Source organism: Lepisosteus oculatus, chromosome 5, assembly GCF_040954835.1.
Source record: "Lepisosteus oculatus isolate fLepOcu1 chromosome 5, fLepOcu1.hap2, whole genome shotgun sequence".
NCBI classification, from domain to species: Eukaryota; Metazoa; Chordata; class Actinopteri; order Semionotiformes; family Lepisosteidae; genus Lepisosteus; species Lepisosteus oculatus.
In genome coordinates, this window is record NC_090700.1 from 47,532,825 (window position 1) to 47,556,757 (window position 23,933).

Here is a 23,933-nt window from a genome sequence, read left to right on the forward strand (position 1 = left end):
GCAGACTGATCACACTGGAAGATGTTAAATGTCTGGCAGCATGAGTTTTTGTCATTGAGGATTTCTACTAGTCGAAAATAAGGCTGTTAATCCATCAAAGGACTAATTCGGGCTTATTAATGTGTCTGCAATATCTGGACAGATACCTAGCAGTTTAAAGAACGATGTTAGCAACATATGTACCACACTAAGAGCAAAGACGTTTGCAAACCCATCTCTCACACAAACCACAGACTGGCAATGTACCGCACTGAGAAGAAATATGGTGTTATAAACACACTTGTGTCAGAAGACATCCTAGCATCCTTTAACATAAACATCTTTTAAGACATAGGATGTACATGGAAAGAGGGAATGCTGTGGGAAAGGAAATAGTGGGAAACTGTGAGAGTTTTTAAAGCAACGGTAGCTATTTGTCCTAGTTTGTACCTGTTGCTGCTGGGGCACTTCTGCACAATGATTTTAGGAGATGGAGGGGAGAGGGCCATGGCTGGAAGAGGCGGGAGGAGTGCAGACTGCCCTGGCCCCAGCCCAGTAGAGACAGAGTATGATGACGACACACCCTCCTCTACTGACGGACTGTTCTTCAGGAAGTACCTGGACAGAAAGTAAATTAGGACAGTAGATTAAACATTGCAACAATGCAACATCCACAAATGGAGTGAACAGAGAATAACTTAGAGAAGCCATCCTAGAAAGGAGAGTTACATTTTTTGGTTTTCCTCAAAAGCAGGCTTTTTTCCAAAACTAAACTCTAACGTGACTATTGTTTTGAAGCCTGGGATGAGGAGACAGTTGATGAAAAATACAGGAAAATGGAAATAGACAAGAGCAAAAAAAAACAGGGAAAGATGAAAGAGCGAAAATCACAATTTTAGACAAAAGGAAGGAAAAACAAATATGGAGGAAGAGACAGAAAGAGCTTAGAAACAGATAAAAAGAGAGGAAGATCAACCGAGAGACAGAGGAAAAGGGCAATGTGTAGAGCTTGCTCCTACCGGCCAGGCCCCCGCAGGTCCCGAATCTCCACGTTGAGGAAAGGCAGGAAGGGGTTTCCACAGAAGGGGCAGGTGGTATTAAGGTTGGAGTCATCAGCCATCCAGCCAGCCATGATCTCCTCGTCATATACCAGACAGTCACATGTCTTGCAGCGCGAGCAACTGGAGATTAGCACCTATGCATACACATACAGTACAAATGTGTTCCAAGATCTGAATTCACAGGAGCAACCTTACCGTGAACCACACCTTCTCCACTGATAAGATAGTAAGCACTCAAATACCTAAATGAAGAAACACTATCTATAGGCGAACCATTATTACAGACATACTACATCCCTGAGATATAGTCTACACCTATTCCTCATCCCTAAAGAATGGGATCTCACACACCCTACAGTTACACCTTTCACTCAAAAAAGGTAAACCACACCCACTTTCCAAGTGCTCTGCACTTCATTGGTCTAAAAACAACACGCCATGTATGATAACATGAAACTAAGGAGATACATGATGAAAGGATTATAGCTTCCCAGATCCCCAGCTGCAACTAGCTTACCTCCATGGCATAGTTCTGGAAGATGCTGGTGTTGCTGGTGTAACGTGAGGAGCCCAGCTCAGATTTGTCTGGCAAGGGGAAACTGGAGGCTGAAGACAGGAAACAGCCTGAAATGAAAAGGCACCAGAATGAACAAAAATGTAAATAGTGTGATTCTAAACTTAACAAAGCCTCCATAGATGAAAGAGTTAAAGCGAATGGGGTTGCAATTTAACAGCACTTATCCTGTCGAGAACAAAGTGTAAAGTGTGTTCTCTTCACGGTGATTATACGATTTACCTCATTCACGACAAGACAGCACTCCATTTTTTACCATGACTACATTAAACAGCACCGCCATTCGCGGACTCCTAATCAACATGGTATTCCTGGCAGCTGTAATGCTCCTGGTTCAGAGAAAGGCATGTCTGGACTTAATGATTATGAAGCCCCTTTAGAACTGCATAAACAGCTGGGTGATTTGAGGTGCTCCAATCAGGCAGCACTTCTTCATGAGAAATTGACTTGGCTCTCTATTTAGCAAGTAAATAAAACCCTCACTCACTGGCCTTACTCTGAGAACACATTCAGAGGAACATGCTGTGCACACATAAAAATATTCTCTTTCATGGCATCCTGCTGCTGAGATTAAGAGCAGTAATGGTGACACATTTATAAAGAGTTTGCTGTGTTTCAGGCAAGCTAGTATACATGTATTCACCCAATGTTTTCACTAAAACTGATTAAACAATTCGTCACCTTGTTGGCTTTTATATCTCGACATGCTACACAATTGAAACTTAAACCACAATATGATATACTGCTATTATATTAAAATATTACAAGACATAAGATTTGGTCTAACATGCTCGATTATGCATATCATATTGATTATGCAAAACTGTGCCCAACTATACAGCAGTGACAAAGCGACCACTTTAAATGACCTATTTCTACACCTCTGAAATCAAATGCAAGTTTGAAACAATAAACGTTACGTCTGCCCAGGCATGTCTTTTGGACACTATTGAGATGTCTCATGGGGCCATGTGGTTTACCCGTGGGGCAGGGTTGTCGGGTCGTGCTGTGATGCGAGGGGGGGCTGCTTGGGCTGGCCTTGTTAGGGCTCTTGTTGGGGCCAGTGATGCCATTGTGCTGGGGGGACACAGCCCCCTCGGGCTCCAGACCGGGCTCCTCGTCCAGCAGGGAAGAGCCGTCAGGGTCTCTGGCCCCCACAGATGACACGCTGGTCCTGTCACTGTTCACATCTTGAGCCTAAGGAAGAGAGGGGAGAGCACAGGCTGAGACATCAGGCAGGACAAATGGCCACAATAACAAAAGACTTCCTTACAAACGAAAGTCAATTATTACAAAGGCACATATAAGTGTATAAATGTCACCTATCATGTGTACCTAAATACTGCTCACCTTAGACTGTACATGTTGTAGAAGTAAATACTCAATTTCTGGGTGCTTAAATGTCTACATTAACTATGATAAATACATAAGAAAAAAATGACTATGATGTTGAACCAATCTACAAGCTCATACATCACAAAATGTCCATCATTACAATTATTAAAATAGCACATATTAAAAATATATACGGTATTAAAAAAAGCAACTTTAACACTGAGATTATATCAGGCCAATTTTGTCCTCTAGTGGTGTACTTTAGTAACTGCATAAAAAGTTACATGGATTTTACAAAGCAGAATTGTTTACTTTTTTGTCATTTAACCTAACAAGTGGAATTGCTAACTGCTTCTCTATGGCCCAGGGATAATTCCTGCACCCACATGGAGAGAATGAGGAAATAAAAACAGGCTCCTTTGACCTCATCTACCTGTGTTTGACTCGCTACAAACTTAACTACAGTACAATGTCTGGAATCACAGGGGTTTGTATTTTGTTGAGAAAGTCTAATCCTAACCATTCTCACTGGCTGAGATTTGCATATTGTGCACCACTGCTTGGACATTCTGGTTACAGCTGGCTAGTAAGGTTTGAACCTGTGACATGTGGATCACAGAGCACACCTGGGGCTCAGAATGAACCTTCACTGTGGAGGCGCTCAGAAAGCCCCCAAAACAAGCAATCTGATACACAGATGTAGAAATATTAACCCAAAATAGAATGCAATTTAATAATAGCATTTCTTTAACAGAAACATTTTCAGTAGGTCTCAACAGAGAAATGGAATCATTAGACCTATCAGTAACTATTAACTTCTGCATTTCCTATGAAGCATGCTGTTGAGATTAAAAACCAGAGACGAATGTCTCTGCCCTGTCCACTGGAGTACCTTGCTGGGGACTGTGTAGGTGGCGAACCGGGAGTACCAGCGGCTGGCTTTCTCTGCCACACCCTTCCCCGCGGAGAAGACGCTACTCTTGAAGACATCCAGTGTGGGGGTGAGGAGGCTGTCCAAGGCAAAGGAGGAGGTGGAGGGGGAGGCCAGTGCCAGGGGATCTCTCTCCTGGTCCCTGCGAGGGCTGCCCTGGGAGAAGGATGGTGAAGACCACAGGCGGTCTCGGGGACGGCTCTCTCCTTGGGACTGGTAGGTACGCGAACGGGACAGGCCCGTGGGGCGAGGGGAACTGTGGGGCAGGCTGGAGCGACGGGAGGCAGGCTGGGGGCTCACGGGGTCCTGCAAGTCCATACTGGGTGCCCGGCTACTCAGGGGACTGCTCATGTGGTTCATGTACATTTCGATCTCCTCAGCAAGGTCACGGCGGGCTGAGGGGGTGCTCATGTCTCCGCCACCCCCCTCCGGCTCCTCCCCCTGCAGCTGCTCTGTCTCAGCTGCCAGGAGTGACAGCGGGTCGAAGCCCTTCTTGATGCCAGTCCTCTTCACCGCCTGGCCCAGGAAGCTGCTGCTGCTGCTGCTGCGCTCCATGCGCCTCACTCGTTTGTCCCTTGCCCGAGTCTCCCCCTCACCTGCATCCCCATCCAAGTCCTCCAGGTCGAAGATAGCTGGAGATTCGGTTTTGTCGTCATCACTGGAGTCCCTCTCCAAGCTGTCTCTGTGCCTGTGAGCGCCCCCTGCTGTGGGCCTGTGTCCTGAGCCGATGTCCAAAGTAGTAGGCCTTTGTGCTGTCCCTGAAACACCTTCTCCTGAGATGAGAGTATTTGGCGTCTGTTTTGTCTGGAAAGTACTGGCCAGTATCTTGGCATCAGCCCCCAGCTTTTCTGCAATCTTCTGCGGGTCTGTCTCCAGCACCCCTCCTCTGTTCATCCCCAATCCTAGCACCCCCCCTGCTGTGTCCCCACTCAGTCTCCGACCTCTGACCCCGGCCCAGTCCAGTGCCCCCGCCCCTCCTTCAGCTGCACTCTTGTGCCTCCGGCGCAGACTGCTACTCTGAACCAGCCCGATCTCTTCCAGGGAGGTGGTGAAGAGCAGGCCTGCCACATGGTCTGCAGAGTAAGGGAAACAAAGTCAGAGAAGAATTTCTTTCAAAATTATCTCCATCCATACTGGATAATTAACAGAAAAGGCAATTCAGACTACATCAGAACTGAACTACATGGAACTTCCATTGGTTCTGCAAGATATGGTATCGTGTTATTCTTGAAGTCACAATATTATGGATGTTTGGGTGGCCTCCAGAAGTTATCTAAGTGATTGTCTGGTTCTTTATGATGCCTGAGAGGAAGAAGAACACCATACTGACCGCTGCTGGAGTTGCTGGCCTCGGTGGCTGAGCTGTCATATGGACAGTTGGCACGGACGATGCCACCGCTGGGCTGGAATGTACAGCTCGCCTCCGGGTAGCCCAGCTGGGGGAGGCAGTCCCCGCTGCCCTTGGGACTCTCGCTCTCAGACACTGCGGGGCAGTAGAGACAGGCGTCGCTCTCACCACGCTGCACATACAGCCGCGGCTTGTGCAAAACTTCCAACACCCCACTACCCAGCATGATTATTGTTATAACACAGTCAAAGACTCAAGAACTTTAATGTTAGGTAAAATGTCCTAGAGATGGCCTCTTTGAGAGTATCCTAGCATTTAACATGCCAGTTTGGTATGGAAACCTGGGGCTGAAAAGAAAAACCAAATTGTTTGTTCCTGAATTGTGAAAATGGCAGGAAAAGGAACTGGGAAGTTGAGCAGCCCCATCTCAGCAATTTATATCATAATACAGTCCTCAGAATGGCAAGGAACATCACAGCGCTTCTACACACCTAGTCCATTCTCAATTCATAATACTCCCATCAGGAAGACGGTATAGGATACAAAATTCAAATGAAAACATTTATAAGAAGTCCTTTGTTCCCACTGCAATAAAACTAATCAATGAAGGTGTGTAAATGTAGTCCCCCATTTATCTATGTATCATGTACTGTTGTTGTGATTTCATGTGACACTGCTGTTTTGCTTGTGTGTTTTGTACTTGTGTGGGAGAAGCCAAAGACAAATTTCCACAGCAGTGCACAATAAAGTATCTATCTGTCTATGGGGTCATTTGCACCTTTTTATTTAGGCTAAGTTTATACACAAAATAAGTAATTCAAATACAGAAACAAAAAACAAAATACTAATGACAAGAAAAACAAAAAAACAAACATCGGTATTTTATTTAACCAATTTAATAAATGGAGACACAGAGGTTAACTGAATAGATTTTTTGGGATGATATATTTTAATAATAAAATAAAGTTTATTATTATTATTATATGAGTCATATAAAGAACAACTATTCTGCGGATTAATATAAAGAAGTGTAATACATTCATTTCCCAACAGGGGGCAGCAGAGGCATGACTTTGGACAGTTTTTTCTATGGTGGTATCGCTTCAATCAATTCTGATACGGTAGAAATGTACTGTTAACAATATCTAAATGCATATATAAATATAAAATGAGTAAAATATAAAGTAAGAAAGGACACAAAAAATCATGTAATAGGAAACAGTCTATTCAATTGTAATTTGAGTATCTGACCTGTTGGAAAATAGTGTTTATCTTGCTGCAGAGGGACCTGGCTACAGAACAGTGCTATATATATTTCTGTGTGTTCAGCACAGTAGAAGCAGTGAGGTGTACTAGTGTGTCTGCCACGAAGGCCGATTCCGGTCGCACTCACAGGAGCTGGAGTCGCTCCCCTTCTTATCCTCCTTGTCAGGGGTGTTGTCCTGGCTGGCTGCGCCCCCCCGCCGGACCTCCTCCTTCGACAGCGAGTTATACCCCAGGTCAGACTGTCCTCCTGCGACACACACATCGGGGACAGCTTTTTACTGGGAGCACATCACACAGGAGTAACTGCATCGACACCGGCTTTATCTTTAACTAGAAACTTGTAAGCCCAGTGTAGCGATAATGTTGGATCAACACTACAAGCAAAAAACTACCTGGTCCCTTCTCCTACAGGTTTCACATTACATGGCAAGGTTACACACCCCTCCCACAATTAAAGTGTCAATTTCTACTGCTTTTTTTCCCCCTCAAACCACCAGCCATATCACCTTCCAACTCATAACTGACAACCTGCTGAAAGGCCTGGTCAGTACCTGGATAGGAGACCTCCTGGGAAAAACTAAGGTTGCTGCTGGAAGAGGTGTTAGTGGGACCAGCAGGGGGCGCTCACCCTGTGGACTGTACAGGTCTTAATGCCCTATATATTGGATAAGACATAAAACCGAGGTCCTGACTCATTAAAAATCCCAGGGTCCTTTACCAATCATGGCCTAATTATAATCACTCTTTTAAGAACCACTTCATTACTCTGCCCTCCTCCCCACTGACAGCTGATGTGCACTCTGCCGTCTGCCGTCACATCATCCAGGTGGGGGCTAAACATTGGTGGTGGTGGGGAGTCCCCATTACCTGTAAAGCACTATTAGTGGAGTTTCCGGAAAAGTGCTATATAAGTGTAAATATTATTAAACCACTTCAAAAGGTTTCTAAACCAAGGATAGTCCCAGGAAGTATTTACATATGCCTATAAAAGAACAAACAATACTGATTGCTATTAATATATATGGGAAATTATAGTAATGCAATCACATCATAAGACACAGAACATTCCACAAATCCATGACAGTGAGAGAGAGAGACTGAGTGTGTCTGCAGTCAGCAGGCAGACAAACATGACCAGGTGTTGATTCCTGTTACTTATGTAGAATTTAATGATTTGAAGGTTACCCAGCTGCTGCAGCTAAAGCTCAGTCACTCCATAGCCCCTGATTATATTTCTTTTCCTTAGAGCCACTGCTAGAAAAATCAGTGAAGTTCGGGTTTCCTGGCAACCAGCTGCTTGATCTGGTCTTCAAACTCTCTTTCATCTATTTTGTGAAATATCTGTCCTTTGCTTTAGTTCTTTCTTGGGGGAAAAAACACTTAATGAAGAGGTTCTTTCTTTTTGATATACTGGTAACACTTACATGGATTTTTTTTTTCTCAGTGATAAGAGATAAGATAAGATCACTTTATTGGCCCTATACAATTTCTTGCATTAGGAATTTGTCTTTTCGCATACCCCAGCTTGCTCTCCATGAGACACACACAAGCAGGGAGAGAGAAGCTTGGGGTCAGAGCGCAGGGTCAGCCATTTATACAGCACCCCTGGAGCAGCTGGGGTTAAGGGCCTTGCTCAGGGGCCAAACAGAGTAGGATTCCTCTGGCGGCCATGGGATTTGAACCGGCAACCTTCCAGCCACAGATCCTTAGCCACAGTGCCACCGCTGCACCTTACAGAGGTGCATTACACCTCTGTGGGTATGTCTTTTGAAAATGTATTTTACCATAAATACATCCTGCATTTAAACTCTACTGAATATACATCCACATTTAATTGTAAGTATTTTAATCAGTTTTATGCTGCTGTTAAGGTATGATATGCTTTACACTAGCTTTAGGCTAGTACTAAAAACACACACCAAAGAAATTAACAAATTATACAAAATATCTCAATACATAAATTCTGTTCACCTGAAAAGGATATGGAAGCACATAATGAGAAGGTGACAACTGGAAGGGGGCAAGTGGAGCAGACAGTGTAGAAAAAAGAAGACAGAGGAGACAGTTACCTGAATAGACGCTGATGTCTCTCAGGTCAGAACAAGTCCAGTGTGTAAGGGATGGCCATTTCTCCGTCCCCACACTGCCACACCCAGAGCTCACTGCATGCAGGGCGAACCCATGCAGGATGGGCGCGGACATGGGGGAGCGGGGCAGGAGAGAGGTGGTGTAGGCGGGTGGAGGGACAAGCAGAGGAGCAGGACAGATCAGAGGGATGTGAAAATAAGAACATTGATATTACATGAAAGGGAAGGGCCGTATGGAGGTGAGCATGGAGGGCAGGGAGAGGAACATCACAAAAGAATGAGAGAAGAAGACAGATTTTAGAATGATGAGTGCAATTCATAGTCTCTAGGAACTTGGATAGAGGAATACCTGTGCTAGATCTATCGTCAGTGGAATCTATTTTGATTAAGTCAGTGGAGAAGGGGCCCTGCTCCGCGGTGTTAGTGTCGTTAGAGCTATCCAGGCTGCCATGACTGACAGCATCCAGGTCACTGCCATCTGCTCAAAGATAACAACACGTTAGCAACCTTGCCTCTGGGCCACTGCACTCTGTGAGGTCCTGTTTCACTCGGTTATAAATAAAGATCTACATGTGAGGGACTGCACATACACTGCAAAGTAGAACCATATGAGACACTCACCAGTGACCAATAACTTGTAACGAAAACATAAATTAGGAGCTGATCTATTCTTAGCCTTTGAAAGCAAAAATCTTTTCAATATGTATGTCATAAAAAGAAGTGCAGAAGAAAATCTGCTGATTTTTCAAAAACAAAATTCTGGCAAAAATGTCAATCAATAAAGTCTTTGAAGAGAAAAGACTGTTTTACTGGGCAATGAATGCAAGGTGAATAGAAGTTTGGCTCAGTTCCCTTTTCAGAATGTACTTGCCTGATCGATTTGTATTTTTACAGATGGGAAAAAAAGACTTGTCTTTCAATGACTGAAGAAGAATGCTACACAGTCCTTTCTATGTTGCACAGACTTATTTATTTTTTCTTGAAGCCCTTCAGGGAAAAGTGCATGGCAGACGAGCCTTGCTGAGAGCTCTGTGTGTGGTAGATGATGTTCTTATAGACAAACCTCAGCTCAGTGGAGCTTTGAATGACTCCTGATGATGTATTCACAGAAACAGGGCTCTAAATCCACTTATATGCATTTTTAATAAAATAATCTGGCCACCTTAATGAAATCTAAGCCTTTTTTTAAATACTCTTTTCAAAATTTTTAATTGGAAAATATGGATGTACTGGTCCGACTGAATAGACACCATAAAACCATAAAATAAAATACACCATAAAATGGACGCAGGCCATTTCAGTTAGAACACTTAGATCTGCATGTTGGTTTCTTTTACCGACTACCTTGTAAAGGTACAGGGAATGGGTAGATTACATCAGTTATAGGGAGGGAATCCTGTGAATGGAGAAACGGGCAGCTTCCTTATTACTGCATAATTGCTGTATGAGCTGAGTGGCTGAGATTACTTTCCAATTGCGAAGCTAATGGGTTCATCTGACAGTGGAGTGAAGGTTTCCCATTGAGATAAACCGCTGGAAACTGCCAGTTACGGTCCTCCCGTGAAATTCAAGGAAATTACCAACTGAAGCAATAGCACAGCTCAATGCGTTTTTTAGTAGGAGAAACCTAACCATGAAAAACCTTTTTGTTCTGTTGCCTCATGCATTTCAATTATTATAACATGCTACTGCCATGGTTCTGAACATTTTGTTGTGCTTGTTCAATGCACATCCGTCACTCTGTCTCCCAAAAGTGCAGTATTCATTCATGCCAAGCACACTCCCAGGCACATAATACTGTTTTTTCCAAATGCCCTCTTGACAACACTTGAGTCCATCACTTGTGTTAATGGGTCATGCTAACAAGAACTGCTCTAAGGAGAGATTGCATACCTGAGAGAGGGGTTTGCACAGGGGTAACGTGTTGTTTCTTTAGTGCTCTCCTGAACTGTGCCACCCCGAGCACAACGTTTCTTAACTTCATCCACAGGAAATAGCCACCTCGGGTGCTGGAAGGCCAGGTACTCTCTAACACAGCCTAGAGAAGACAGAAGAGGTCTTTACTGCACTGCCCAAATATATTACGGCTGAATGGAAATTACTGTTCATATAAAAAGAGGAAATCTGATTTGGGACATAAAAAATTAGACACACTGAAGAATAGAAAGCAAAAGATATTTAATCTTTAAGCACACAGAGACAGACAGAAAGTCAAAGACAAAATGCAAATTTCAGATCACAGATTAATGAATCTCTTTGGATATTTTCTCTTTCTCTATTAAATTCGTCCTTGGGAAAGCAGTAGCACAAGTGTGTACTGCTAATGGCAATGTGTGACTGAGACATCACTCAGTCAAGTGTTCAGTGTTTTGGCATCATGCTATCTGTGTGCAGTTCTGTAGTCAATTTCTCCTCGCCTTCTTTAAATAGTCAGGTGATCCCATATTATTCCTTGCTCAGTGTGTCCTGGGAGTTTTATCCGATGTTTGGAATGATCTTTTTGATCTAGCCAAGCAAATGATTAAAAAGATTTAATATTCATATATTTTCTCTGTTTACAAATCAGAGAAAACCAGTGTCATATCAATGTAGGATACCTAAATCAATGATGAAACAAGGAAAGCTTTTTCAATTAAGTTGGTCTTTGACATTTTAAGGAAGAGCTCTTATTTTTTAGACCTTAATCAAGAAATTTAAACCACACCATCATAAAAATACATTGAGTAGCATAAAACATTTTACTAAACTACCGCACATATTTGCTATTTCTAAAAACTTACTGTTACAATCATTGACATTCCAGTGTTAAATCAACATGACAATTTCATGTACTAGATTAAATATGAATTATACCTGAAGAAGGCTACAAATCCAAAATGTTGCATCTTTTTTTTTCCTTTCAGCATGGAATAAATCTTTTCCTTTGCAGCCTATGCATTATGAAGCAGCTACCTACTCAAACCTCTTCATTTTATATTAATCTGTATTTCCAGGGCATTAGAGCTCTTTCCCTATGATGACAACATACCTTATTGTAGTAACCATAGGTAATGGCATTAGGTTGAACCCCAGCCTTCTTCATTTCAAAGAGAACTCGGACTGCTAACACAGGCTGGCCATACTGTCCACAGAGCTGCATCAGAACACGATAGCACACCTGCAGAAACAAAAGTAGAAGGAAGACATTTTATAAACTACATATTTACTTAATTTTCAAATATTGTCCTTTATCACAGCAAACTTTCCTCATTGAATGCTTCACTCCCAGACTGACATTGTACAGGTTTCACCACTTAAATAACAACTTTCAGAATCCACAGCAAAAACGAGACAGACATCTGTCTTCAGTGGTTGAGAAACTCCCACATCAAGTTAGCTCTGAAGGACAAGGTTCCCTTTCGACTTTTTCTGAATGTTTTTCCCTCTTTTAACCACCTGAAAAAGCCACTAACAATTAGACCAGAAAGAAAATCAAAAGACTATTAAAATGAGATCTCGGAAATCCCATACCTCATCAGGGGGCTGTAGCTTCTTCATCTGCATCTTCCTCAGCACGTCGTAGGCAGTGCGGAGAGCGCGCACCTTTGAGTGGCAAACCTTTACATAGGCGGGCAGGCAGATAAACCACAGGCCATAACAGTGCCGCAGCAGGCACTTAGACCACATCTGGGGAATTGACGAATACCTCTTGGCAATCTTGTGCGCTGATTTAATTTCCTGTAAAATGTGACAGTATTCAGAGACTCCTGCTGCATTTCTGGAATATCTACCTGATTCATTTCTCAGAAGCTATGACATAACACGCTTCCAGATACAGTAAAGAAAGATGTGGAAGGGGATGTGGGGCTTTTTCTGGTACTTTTGAAAAGATCAGAACATAGTCCAATACTGAATAGAAGAATAAAAGCTGAAATGTCAGCTTCCCAGTGAACCCCTTAACCTCAAAGCAATGAAACTATTGACTTTCACTTCTGAAAACAACTATATCCATCCTGCCCTTCAAGGGCAACTAGTTTTAGAGCAATACTGTCACTCAGTCGAGCAATACTGTGATTCATAACTGTTTAAGAAAGGCGATCCTGGTCAAAAGAAAGGATGAATACTGACGGTGGTCTCACCTGCTTGGTCCGGCGGAACATGGGTGCTGGACTGGTTGGGCAGCTGGGTCGTGAAGTTAGTCGGGTTGTGGGGATCCGCAGCCCCTCTGGACGGTCAAGAAGCTCAAGGCTCAGCACAGGAAAACCATTGTAACTGCACAGAACGTGGCACAATCTGAGACTGGTGCATTGCAAACAAAACAACATTCCATTGTCTGGACTGTAGTTCTGCAAAGATTTCTATACAGCCTTTTCTTAAATACTGGTAGGTTATTCTCCAACATTACAGAACACAATAATGACATAGCAGTTATGAAATTTTGCTACAGCTGTACTTTGGGATTGTGGCAAGCAAATGTCTTGGACATTTTAGTTGTAGTACATTCCTATAAAGCTTTTCTTTCAGACACTTTTTTTCTACTATAAGAGAACCCTTTCTCGGTGTACTGAAGATTGAGGTACCTATACTGCAGGGGATACTCCTCTCCCTCAGGCAGAGGGGGAAGCTCTGGGGGGGTGATGAACACAGTGTGCTCACTGCGGTGTGACTCATCCAGTTCGATTAGACGCGTCTCCTCCTGACGATCACTGTCCACCTACAGAGGGAGGAGAAATACTACCCTTGATGTGAGCAGTCACATTATAGCACTAAGAAAGCATGGTGTTGGGTTGTAAGAGTACTGCACTAAGCACAGAATCCAGATACTGGACTGCACATACAGTAAAAACAACACACAGTGAAGATCTCTGACCATCTGGCTTTTTCAAACAGCTGTCTGGCAAGATTATACTTTAAAATCAGTAAGAAAGCTGAAACAAAGTCTTGCAAAAACTTTGTAACAGAATGAATATCAGATTATGCTGCTAACAGCTGGAAATTCATACACATATAATTATTGATATGTCTCTGGCTACACAACTCTAGCAAAGTACAGTTTATCATCCAGTGTTAAAGAGGTAGAAACCTTTGATGTAAAAATTAAAGAACTGTTCTGGGGTGTGGCATTTTATCTCTAGGGCTTACAATCTTTTCAGTTCTATTTCAAGCCTGCATTGAGATTTAATGAAGACTGCGATACACATTATAGAATGCAGATGAGTTTTCTCATCTTCTAAAAAATGTGAATCCCTCTGTAACACTTAGTTGCATATTTATCTGCATAAACTGGTGCTTAGTCCTGGACCCATCAGATTCTAGTCTCAGTACAGAGCTATTGAAGATGCTGTGGAGTTCACAGACACATGAAAAACCCAACAAGCCTTGACAGATCTTGGCACTGGGCCTTGGTGCTGACACACCAAACATCTCATTAAGAAATAAGCACCCATTAACAGCCTGGAATGCTTTTTATTTGCACAGTAATTACATTTGAATGCAACACATTATGTTGATTAAAGTTTCTGTTGTGCTCCCAATTACTTAATGTCCTTACAAACAGGAAGCCATGGCACTGAGAGCTAGGTTCTCAAGTGTTTTTGGTGTGTGCTATATTAAATATGTTTTGTTGAAGAAGAAGAATCTCACTACATGAGACTGAACATGAGTAATACAGTACATCTGTGCTTTAGTAATGCTTCTGGAAGGTATACAAACATGACAATGGCAACAGTAAGCTCTGTGCTTTGGAGTGTCGCATTACATTTATACAGCTGAAATATCCCACTGTTAGTTAATAACTCAAGGGCAGGTAAACACCTACACATCAACCCCAACTGACTGAAAAGAAGGGGGCCTGGTTCTGTAGCCAGTAAGACTGACGGTCTGTGTTTGAGTCTACATTACATCCTGGCACAATACATACTGTAAGGGCCAAATGAGATCAGCAATGCATGCAAAGCTGACCCACCTACCTCTTGTGTGTGAGATGGATTGGAGAACATTGCTTTGCTATACAGCTGTATTACAGCTGTGGTATTACACAGATTAAAAACACTACATTATATAATGGAATGATGGATACAACACCAGGAATAAGTAATTAATTCCTCCTAAAACAAAAATACACACCAAATAAGGGTAAATGTCAAAATGCAATTCTTAACTCTACTTACTCTTGTAAAGTAAACTACACTCAAAGTTTCTCCAGGTGTTTGTGTTTATGAAAGAGTGTTAGGAATGCTGAACAGCCGGGCCCGGAGTTCACAACATACAATTACAAACAGGAAAATAAAACTCAACAGATACTGTACGTGCAGTCAGGTAAAGGCTGAAGACTTTGTATTCAAAAAGCTGTAGGTTCAAATCTGCAACCTTTTCAACTCTTGCATAAGAACATCCCACCCAGGCCACAGTCTGTATAGTGCTCAGAGAGCAGAGAGCATGGGAGGCTTAAAACATCTGCTTGGAGCTGCTTGTTTCATCACAGGCATTGCAGAAATTTAATGAGCTCAGAACAGCTGTAACTTAAAGAGTTCCAGAAATCCACCAGAGCCAATTTCTCTGGCACTGCAGTATGCACTTAGATTTTCAATTATTAACAACTACTGGAAAGCAATGAAGTACATAATGGCCATGCCAATTCAAAATAGCAGGATGCTTCTTCTTTACGTTGCATATAAACTGAACGATTGCCTAAACAAACAACAATACCTCTGAGAGGCTAACTAAAAGAATGGCATTTGATTCAATATCGTTTTTTTTAAAACAATATTGACAATAATAGTCATCACTGTCATTACCAGAATACCATGTCACTCCTGGGCCATGTTACAAAAGTGACTTTGTCGTCTCCGAGGGAATGATATTTAATCTATTTTGTATGAAGTTTTTGCTCACTGTAGCTAGACTGCTAATGGCTCACCAATATTCTGTGCTGTCAAGTGTATCCTTTTATTATCTATATATCACTTAAACTCTCTCGCTTCCTCTTTCAATGTTTATTTCAGATGGGGGGACTGTCCTTAAAATCCCTCAACTGTACAAAATGGGTCAGCGGACCTGTCAGCTGTAAGTAATGCAGCATCACTGCCACTGCTACAGGCCAGAGCCTGAGAGTAAACAAGCTGCTGGCCTCTCATTCCACGCATCAGCGATTCAGGTTTTCCACACAGAAGTAACAAAATAAAGGAACCATTCATAAAATTCCCCATACATAAAACAACACAACAAGGCAGAGATCTGAAGAAAGAGGAACAAAATACACTGGGATGTAAGTTGCTGTGATTTCCCTGGTAGATTCAAAACTAATATTAACATAAGAATAAGTGTCACATTTTTATGCTTTTACACTGAATGGAACAGTCTGCTGTTCAGTACTGTTAAATATACAAAGCTATAAACATATTTCTCCTTTATGAAATGTCAATTCTTATGACCACTTATACTGGATATGCAATCAGAGTAGCTAAGAAAATGCTTATGGGCCTGCTGTTCAAGATGTAGGATCAAGATTACTCATGGGGCCTGATGTGGGGTTTTGAGTTCTGAAATATTACTCATGAACAAACACTACACCCAGAGTGCAGCCCTAATGATATCACGCCTTATTAATCACAGGCTCTATGCCTAGCAGAAGCTTCCAAAATTGCACCTCTTTTAAGCTAGTTGGACAAGTACAATATGGCCTCACTCTGAACAAATTCCAGCCAAACCAGAGCAAACTGCTCTTTCCCAGTAAACCAGAAAAGGCTGTAATGTCCAGTGAAACATACAGACACTGCTTACTGCTTCTTTTCAAAATATTCAAGACCAAATATACCCAATGGTTCAACTGGAACACAGGTTGCAGAAACAAACAAAACAAGCACTGACAGTCTCTAGCCAGCAAAACACTGAAAGGATAGGAAAACCCCTCATTCAGCCATTCAGAGTAACCAAATCTCCCATCCTTAACTACATGTTAGAAAAGGTGTATTTCAAAAGAAATGCAAAACAGAAAATAATTTACTTTGAATTAGTATCTTTCATTCCTGCAAAGAATATATAGGAACAAAAGTAAAAAAAAACAGACTTTCCTTTCTGCAAGCAGTTAACTGATTCAACTACAAAGGTGGTTTACTCATGCATAACAACTCTATATAGTGTTCAAATTAACAGCGACAGCTCAATCTAAGACTGCCACACAAGATCTTTCATACAAGTGTACGGCTGGTTTAACCCACTTTCCTGCTGAACGACAGTAACTGAGTACATACCTAAGTAAGCATTTCACATTATCTCAGAAATGAAAGGTTACCTTGGAAAAAGACTTAAGTATACAGCACACATCAGTCAGACATAAAAAATTCAGAACTTGTCATAACAACATAGCAGCATTTTATGAGCTTTCCATTCTATTCTACTGATCACTTCAGCCATTTTTCATATAATTAACCATTAGTTATTTGTCAGATTGTACTGTTGAATATGTCTTAAATATTATTTTGAAGAAACTTTGCATTGATTCAAAGTGCCAAGGTGGTCTAAATCTGACTAATGACTAACCTAAATGACAATGGTTACACATGTGCTATGTCACATCAATAGCAGAACTATAGAAAACATAGAAAACCTCATTATCCCTGATAAGCTTACCTTGGTTGCTTTATCTGCACTGCGTTCTGTGCTGAACAGCTTCACAGACAGAGCGAATGAGATCAGAAGGAAAGAGAAGAGCCCAAGACAAATTCAAGTTTTAGAAACAAGTAACTTCAGTGATGCATTACTATGTTCTCTTCTAGACATTTTATTATTCAACTTAAGCTAGATAAAAAAAACTTATGGAATCACAGAGGAAGTTTCTATTATGTTTTTTTATAAAATTACAGATGGGTTACCAGAATGACCTTCATACAACATGGGTGGCAAATAAATAAACTAATTTCCTTTAAAACTGTACTGAATGCCTGTGAGATGTTTGCTGTTTGAAATACAGCAAGAGAAATAAAGGAAAGGAAAAGAATGAAGGGACAGGAATGCACAGAAAAGCAATGACAAAGTAAGGATCAGTCCAAAACAGAAATCTTTACAAACGGTTACAAAGCTTACTTTATCAACGCAGTCATCAAAGAAAGCCAAACTGGCATCCTTGTCACTGACAAAGGAGCACTCTTCTATAAACCGGATGAACATCTGCGTCTTGGTCATGAGGGAGTAAAACTTCTGATGGGAGCGATCACGGCTCTTCAGGAACCCTGTAAGAGGAGAGGATGATCTGTATGAAGGACCAGGTGAGTTAAAGGCTAAGACACTTGACATTTTCCTGTGTGCTCAGAGACAATCCACTCCAACACCAAATAAGTCACTGTAAAGCCCCGAATGTCTAAAAATTATTTAAATGGAAGTCTATTGCACATTTCATTCATGCCGTGTGCTACATAATAAAAAAGATTGACTTCACGTCATAAAAGCACAAGGCTTTTAAACCTTTCACGCCACTTCAATTTTCAAAATGAAGCTTGCCTTGGCTTTCATTGCTTATTTGTGGTGTTACAGGTGTTTAAGCTCTTAAAAAATCTTCCCAAAGACAACTCACCTTATGAGTCTTATGATGGACTTTGGTCTGGCTAGAGTCTAGTATACCCGGTCTGCACTAGAGTCTAGTATGCACCCAGTGTACTTCTCAGAAAATCAGTGTACAAGTACTTCTCAGAAAATCAATATAAAAACCAGAAACAGAGCTCATGCTGTGCTCACCTTGCAGGTCAAAGAGGGAGCTAGCGTCAGTGGCCTTCTCAGAGGGTGCCTGTGTGATGGGCCGCAGGTAGGAGCGATAACCCTTTAAAATAGAAGCCATGAATCGCAGAAAGGCTTCCTGGATCTCCATTTCCAGAGTCTGCAGAGTCTTCCCAGAGTTGAAGTCATAGTCGCTCATAGTTAGCTCCATCAGCCCATCCTCTCTGGGTCTCTGTTGGGCTGGAAAAAACAGTCACAACACATTTAATCCATCAATACCCCTGCAATATTAAGACATTTGGAAAAGGTGTGACAATTCTAAAAAAATTACTGAACTATTTAAATGGCAAATATTTAATTTATTTGTCCACAACTAGAAGTGACTGTCACTATCTTAAAATTATTTCTTACATTTTACATTTAAGCAGCACAACATTATTCTTTGTTGAAGATCTGGAATTTGTATTTTTTGTTGGAGATTGTTTGTATATTATCATTTAAATAATGCATGAAGCACCCATTCACAGATTGGGAGAAGCTCTGGGAAATGTGTTTGGAAAAATAAAGGTTTTTCTGTCATTATTGTAATCTCATCAATGTGCACAAACCTTCTGCCAGTTGTTGGTAGAGATTATTCAGGACATTCATCAGGTTTTTGCAGGCTTTCTTTGGCAGGATTTTCCATGTCAAAGCCCTCTTATCTTCAGTACTGAAAACACAGCATCCATTAGGCACAGCAACAGCAGCAACAGGGGAGAGAACAAACATCTGAGATCCAGGGACCACACTCATACTGCACATAGAGCACAAAAGCAGCTTCACAAAACCAAACAATGCGAAGATTATTTTTACTGATAGAAATAACACATACCAATGCAGTGAAGCAAGAAACTATGAGCATTACAATTAAAGAAATGTCTTCGTAGATATATAAAGCATGTTCCATACACATTAGTTAAAAGACAAGGACAAACTTTAGATCCCAGTGTATTTTGTTCCTCTTTCTTGGAACAATGATTCTTAAAATGTTATCACACAAAATACAGGGTAGTGAAGCCTTCTGGCACCCATACAAAAGTTGTAATAGGTCTCTTGTTCTTAAACACATTCATACAAGCTTTCTGCTTACTGACGTGCTGAACCCTTCAGTTGACACTCACTGTGAGATGGTGTTAGTGTCCAGGTCCACACAGCTGACATCAGGAGGGGGATCATACAGATCAAAATACCGAGAGTCCACCCCTACGATGAAGGGGCATGGGGCGCTCAGCACATCTGCTAGTGACAGAGGGCACAGTGGGATGTATGGGCAAGGCCAGTGGAAAGGGAATATCATCTAGGAAACAAGGAATGAAACATCAGCCAATAATAAAGCTCTGGGACATGATTTCAGTTTATATGAATGCGTGCATGTGGTTTGGTAAGCTGCAATGATTTCAGTATATGTGCTATCCAATGCACTGCAGGTGTCCTGAGATAAGGGTCATAGACACTCACGGAAACGAGGGCCTCAGTCACGCTGGTCAGCACAGCTGGCCGTAGCGAGTGCACCAGGATTTTATGCTCAGTGACAGCAAAGACCAGCAGTGTGACGGCATTTTCAGGACCCAGGTTCTGCAGCAAAGTGGAGAATCGGCCTCCACTATGAGACACAGAAAACAGCCACCATCAGAGACGGTATCAGAGCTGTCAAGATTGCTGAAAACAATTATCACTCAGAGAGTCATATTTAACAGAGATGTAAAGTAATATCAATACAGTAAGAATATTCCTCCATTTCCATCGTCAATAGAAAGCATTTCAAAAGAATGTTGACAACTTAACTATATACCTTTAGATGATAGTTAAAACATGCAAAAATAAGTTAAAAATAAGAAATAACTCGGACTGTGTTGCAAAGAAATATAGATCAAGAACCCTTTGTCTATTAAAAATAAACTCAATGCAAGCTGTTCCACAAAAATATGTTTCAGATTTGAATTACACAATATATCAGACATACCTAAGTGGTAAAGGTGATGAAACAGGCTGGCTCAGCATCAGGCTATCGTGTGGGGACAGCTGTGAAATGCACACAGAGATTTATACACAGTGTTGTGTACACAGATCTAGGTACATAACACCCAGCAAAACAGTCGACTTGTAAAAAGCTTGCTGCATATTCTGGGCACATGCACATGGACAGAGGAGTTGGTTTCCTTACCTGCACTAGAATCCTGGGTCTCTGAGATGATGGGAAAGGTACTTTATGCATGAAATGAGATATGTGCCTGAAAAAGGAGAAAAAATATATTTACATAGAACACTGTAGTTTGTAAGGTTGAGAAATATTGACAAAAATCACAATTAACCTGTGAATGTACTGAACATTCAAATATAAGATACTACAACTTCATACCATTAGAGACATTAAAAATAGAGAAGGCCAGCTAGTTTTTGAATAAGTACAAACAGCAGATAGCTTTTAAGCTTTTGTAAAGTTAAATGCACTTGCCATAACAATTTCTTTTTGTTTTCTTAAGTACTGATATCTAAAATGTCAAGAGCTAACTTAGGAAAGATATTTTAAACAAAACTACAGGGAAGCAATGACCAAGCAGAACCCAACACCCCCCATATTCCAATAAAAGCAACTCCAGGGCATCTTCAAAAGATTAAGCTGCTGAAATTCCACAAAATCATTAAATATTGAACTTTCAATTGTCTGGACTGTAGTTTTTATTTTTCCACATGACTGCAAAAAGAAACAGCAAGAAGATATTTGGAAGCCATTGTATTCAGAGATTGACAAGGGCTTTTAAAACCGATTCATGGAACCTATCAGACAGTGTGCCCAACCGCAGGGGGAAGACACTGGCTTCAATCAGTGCACAGCCCCATTCCCTGCGGCACGTACAAATACTCACTTTTCAATAGGCAACACATGGGGTCCAGAAATTGAGTAGCGGTAAAGGAATGTGAGGAACTTCCTGAAGGCATCGAAGAAGGGCCAGTGGGACAGCAGACAGATGCACTTGTTGGTGTGTACAGCCTTCGAAACGATGGATTTACGGGTGGTGTTCGAAAGGCTCAGCTGTGTCCGCTGCTTGTCTGTCAGTTTCTCTTGAGGATAGGATTCATAAAATTGAATGGCTGCACCATACACCTGTGGACAGACAGAAAGAAACACCGTTATCCCTGACACTTGACGAATAGACAGACAGACAGAGAATCCAGATTAGTCAATGCAAGGACCTCCACTGCAGCTAGACTAGACAGGAGTATAATTATAAGACTTTCCCAGTTAAAAAGTTAAAAGTTGTCGCAGATCTTATCTCAAGTGCTTGTATTGTCAGTGTATTTTTCCCCTACAGAGGTCAACACCAATCCTGTGTATCAACATATCCCTGGCTTCACCGAGGCAAAAGTGTGGGAAGGTGAGTGAGCAACATCAGCAAGGATGGACACTGAACTGTAAACCCGCAATGGTCGGGGTCAATATCTAATTTGCTGACTGCTTAGCTAAATGAGCCAGGAGACTCTGTTAGCAAAGCTGACCGACATACACGCATTTCAGTTCTGTCAGCAACTAGAAGACACATCACAGTGACCCTGAAATAAAGCTAAAGTTTTATTTTTATTCTTCCCACAGTCCTCAAAGTGGCTGCCAGGTATTTCCAGTTTCTCATGGCCATAATGTCCACAGACTGAGTTCAGCCAGCTGTCAGGCTGACTGAGAACAGAAGTTTTATATTTTGTTTTGCAATCTTTCGGCAATTAAAGAAAAACATTCAATGATCTTTTTTAAAAACAAAAGACTTTATCTGCCCTGTCTATTAAATTTAACATTGCACCATTTATTTTTTTCATTCTCATCTACTACAGAAAAGTAATAAAGCTGCCTGCCTACAGATCTGCTATAACTGCACAACTCGACCATTTACACCGAGAAGAACTGAAGGGCTGCATCTATGAGGACAGATGCCACCCCCATCCATACGGTATGTTACCTTTTCCCCCGAGGCACCTGTCAGTACAAAGGTGGAAAAGACGGGCAGGGAGTATTTGGTCTGAGAGGGCCAGCACTCAATGGTGGCGCCCATAGGCAGGCAGAACAGAGGCACGGACTCTGGCAAAGGAAATGATTCGTAATCCTCTTCCGGGTACCTGCATAGGAGACCTTCAAGCCAACAAAAAGACAAGAGCACGTTGAACCCACTGTTTGGTTACAGAGGAAACCATAAACACTGCTCACACATATGTCTGAATATAAAAATGTGTGCCACAAACCATTTATAAGAATATTTTTAATTTTTTTATTATTTGTTTTTAGAAATGTAACCCTATTTTTTTTTCAAAACCCATGTGTTAAATATTACATGCTGAGGACTCGCAAATGTCCTCCTCTGGCCATGTTTACAAGTAAAACAAATCAGGGATCTTCTTAGTTTTAATTTCTTTGATCTGACTGACTTCTGGTGGTGAACCCTGCAGACAGAATCTTAAAAGAGGCTGCAAATGAAGAACAAATTAAAACCAGGATGGCCCAGGCTGGCACTACACAATTACAAAACAGCTGTCCTTCATATAAGAAGGTACAGATTCAAGCTGCATTTTACAGTTTTAATGCTGCCCTGAAAACCAAGAAAAGGCAGACTTCACAAATAAGCATAGGTAGTAAGACCAAACATGTGTAAGGCACTGTCTAATCTGTGAATATAGTATTCCTCTGTTTGTCCCTGCAGTAAGAATACAAGGTCGTAATATGCAATGAGGAAGGTTACTCTGTCAGGATGCTATCAGCTCTACAACACTACCTTACTGTATGTGCTGATATTTAAAAAAACAATAAATATACAGTAAACTTCTTATCACAGCCAGCTTGGAAAATACCATTACTTTTATAATCTTTAAATATTTCCAGTCACAATAATTTCACTGTGCACTGCAACTAAAATGATATACAATGTTTAACAAGCTACAGCCCATTGGTTTCTGAAAGATTAGATACACCAGCCAAACTGGCATAATGAGCAAGCAAACAAGGGGAAAACTTCCCACAGAGCAAAACAGATCCCTAGATAATTTGTGTTTTTCTGAAGCATGCTTAGTTGAACAGTTTTAAAAGACTCATAAAAAAAGTTAATCATATTTAAGGAAAAACTGTTATTTTGTACTTATTTTATTCAGACAGACAAATAATGTAAAGAAGTGAACACGTGGTCTCAGCTTTTTTAGAAAATAAAGGTCTTAAAATCTTCACCTGCTTCTGTGTATAAGGACTAACTATTACTGTAGAGTGCAACCTTCGCCGACCTGGTACTGTATATCTTGGTGACATGAAGAAGAGGGAAGATGGACCGGACCTGCCTGTACTATGAATGTGAATATTTTGCAGGAGAACAACTCACCTGCTTTGTATGCAATGGTGTTGGTTTTCGCCACTGATTTCTTGTAACAAAGATAGACTGATGAACCCCACTGTAAGGTGAAGACATGGGTTTAGGTTTTAAAACACAACAAAAAAATAGTCTGCAATCTTCCGTTGCAGGACAGGGATGCTCCCCTTTGAATATAGGACTACGACAATTACAGTACATACTATGGAAACATACAGTAAGTAAATATGCAACATTTTAAAATCAGCTGGGTTGAGTATTAAACTTTACAAAGTATACAATAT

The 23,933-nt window shown here is 41.3% G+C and overlaps 2 protein-coding genes across 10 annotated transcripts in view; one reads left to right on the forward strand and one right to left on the reverse strand.

Annotated features, from left to right (window-relative positions):
- strc1 (stereocilin 1) overlaps positions 1 to 23,933 on the forward strand; it is a 405,552-nt gene that overhangs the window by 348,886 nt on the left and 32,733 nt on the right. The window lies entirely within an intron of this gene.
- dennd4a (DENN/MADD domain containing 4A) overlaps positions 1 to 23,933 on the reverse strand; it is a 52,840-nt gene that overhangs the window by 9,560 nt on the left and 19,347 nt on the right. For 5 of the 9 annotated variants that reach the window (XM_015343225.2, XM_015343224.2, XM_015343226.2 and 2 more), the window contains 24 exons: positions 23,662 to 23,731; positions 22,261 to 22,430; positions 21,178 to 21,416; positions 20,475 to 20,541; positions 20,274 to 20,332; positions 19,769 to 19,913; positions 19,432 to 19,607; positions 18,880 to 18,980; positions 18,293 to 18,511; positions 17,645 to 17,790; positions 17,192 to 17,230; positions 13,141 to 13,274; positions 12,700 to 12,832; positions 12,092 to 12,298; positions 11,610 to 11,738; positions 10,475 to 10,619; positions 8,931 to 9,059; positions 6,622 to 6,741; positions 5,211 to 5,363; positions 3,842 to 4,953; positions 2,595 to 2,811; positions 1,558 to 1,664; positions 999 to 1,174; positions 430 to 597 (listed from right to left, as the gene is read on the reverse strand). In XM_015343225.2, the coding sequence (XP_015198711.2) occupies positions 430 to 597; positions 999 to 1,174; positions 1,558 to 1,664; positions 2,595 to 2,811; positions 3,842 to 4,953; positions 5,211 to 5,363; positions 6,622 to 6,741; positions 8,931 to 9,059; positions 10,475 to 10,619; positions 11,610 to 11,738; positions 12,092 to 12,298; positions 12,700 to 12,832; positions 13,141 to 13,274; positions 17,192 to 17,230; positions 17,645 to 17,790; positions 18,293 to 18,511; positions 18,880 to 18,980; positions 19,432 to 19,607; positions 19,769 to 19,913; positions 20,274 to 20,332; positions 20,475 to 20,541; positions 21,178 to 21,416; positions 22,261 to 22,430; positions 23,662 to 23,731 (4,361 nt within the window). Of the gene's footprint in view, positions 1 to 429; positions 598 to 998; positions 1,175 to 1,557; positions 1,665 to 2,594; positions 2,812 to 3,841; positions 4,954 to 5,210; positions 5,364 to 6,621; positions 6,742 to 8,563; positions 8,657 to 8,930; positions 9,060 to 10,474; positions 10,620 to 11,609; positions 11,739 to 12,091; positions 12,299 to 12,699; positions 12,833 to 13,140; positions 13,275 to 17,191; positions 17,231 to 17,644; positions 17,791 to 18,292; positions 18,512 to 18,879; positions 18,981 to 19,431; positions 19,608 to 19,768; positions 19,914 to 20,273; positions 20,333 to 20,474; positions 20,542 to 21,177; positions 21,417 to 22,260; positions 22,431 to 23,661; positions 23,732 to 23,933 lie in introns of all 9 variants that reach the window. The other 4 variants (XM_015343230.2, XM_015343232.2, XM_015343233.2 and 1 more) reach the window with 4 other exon arrangements.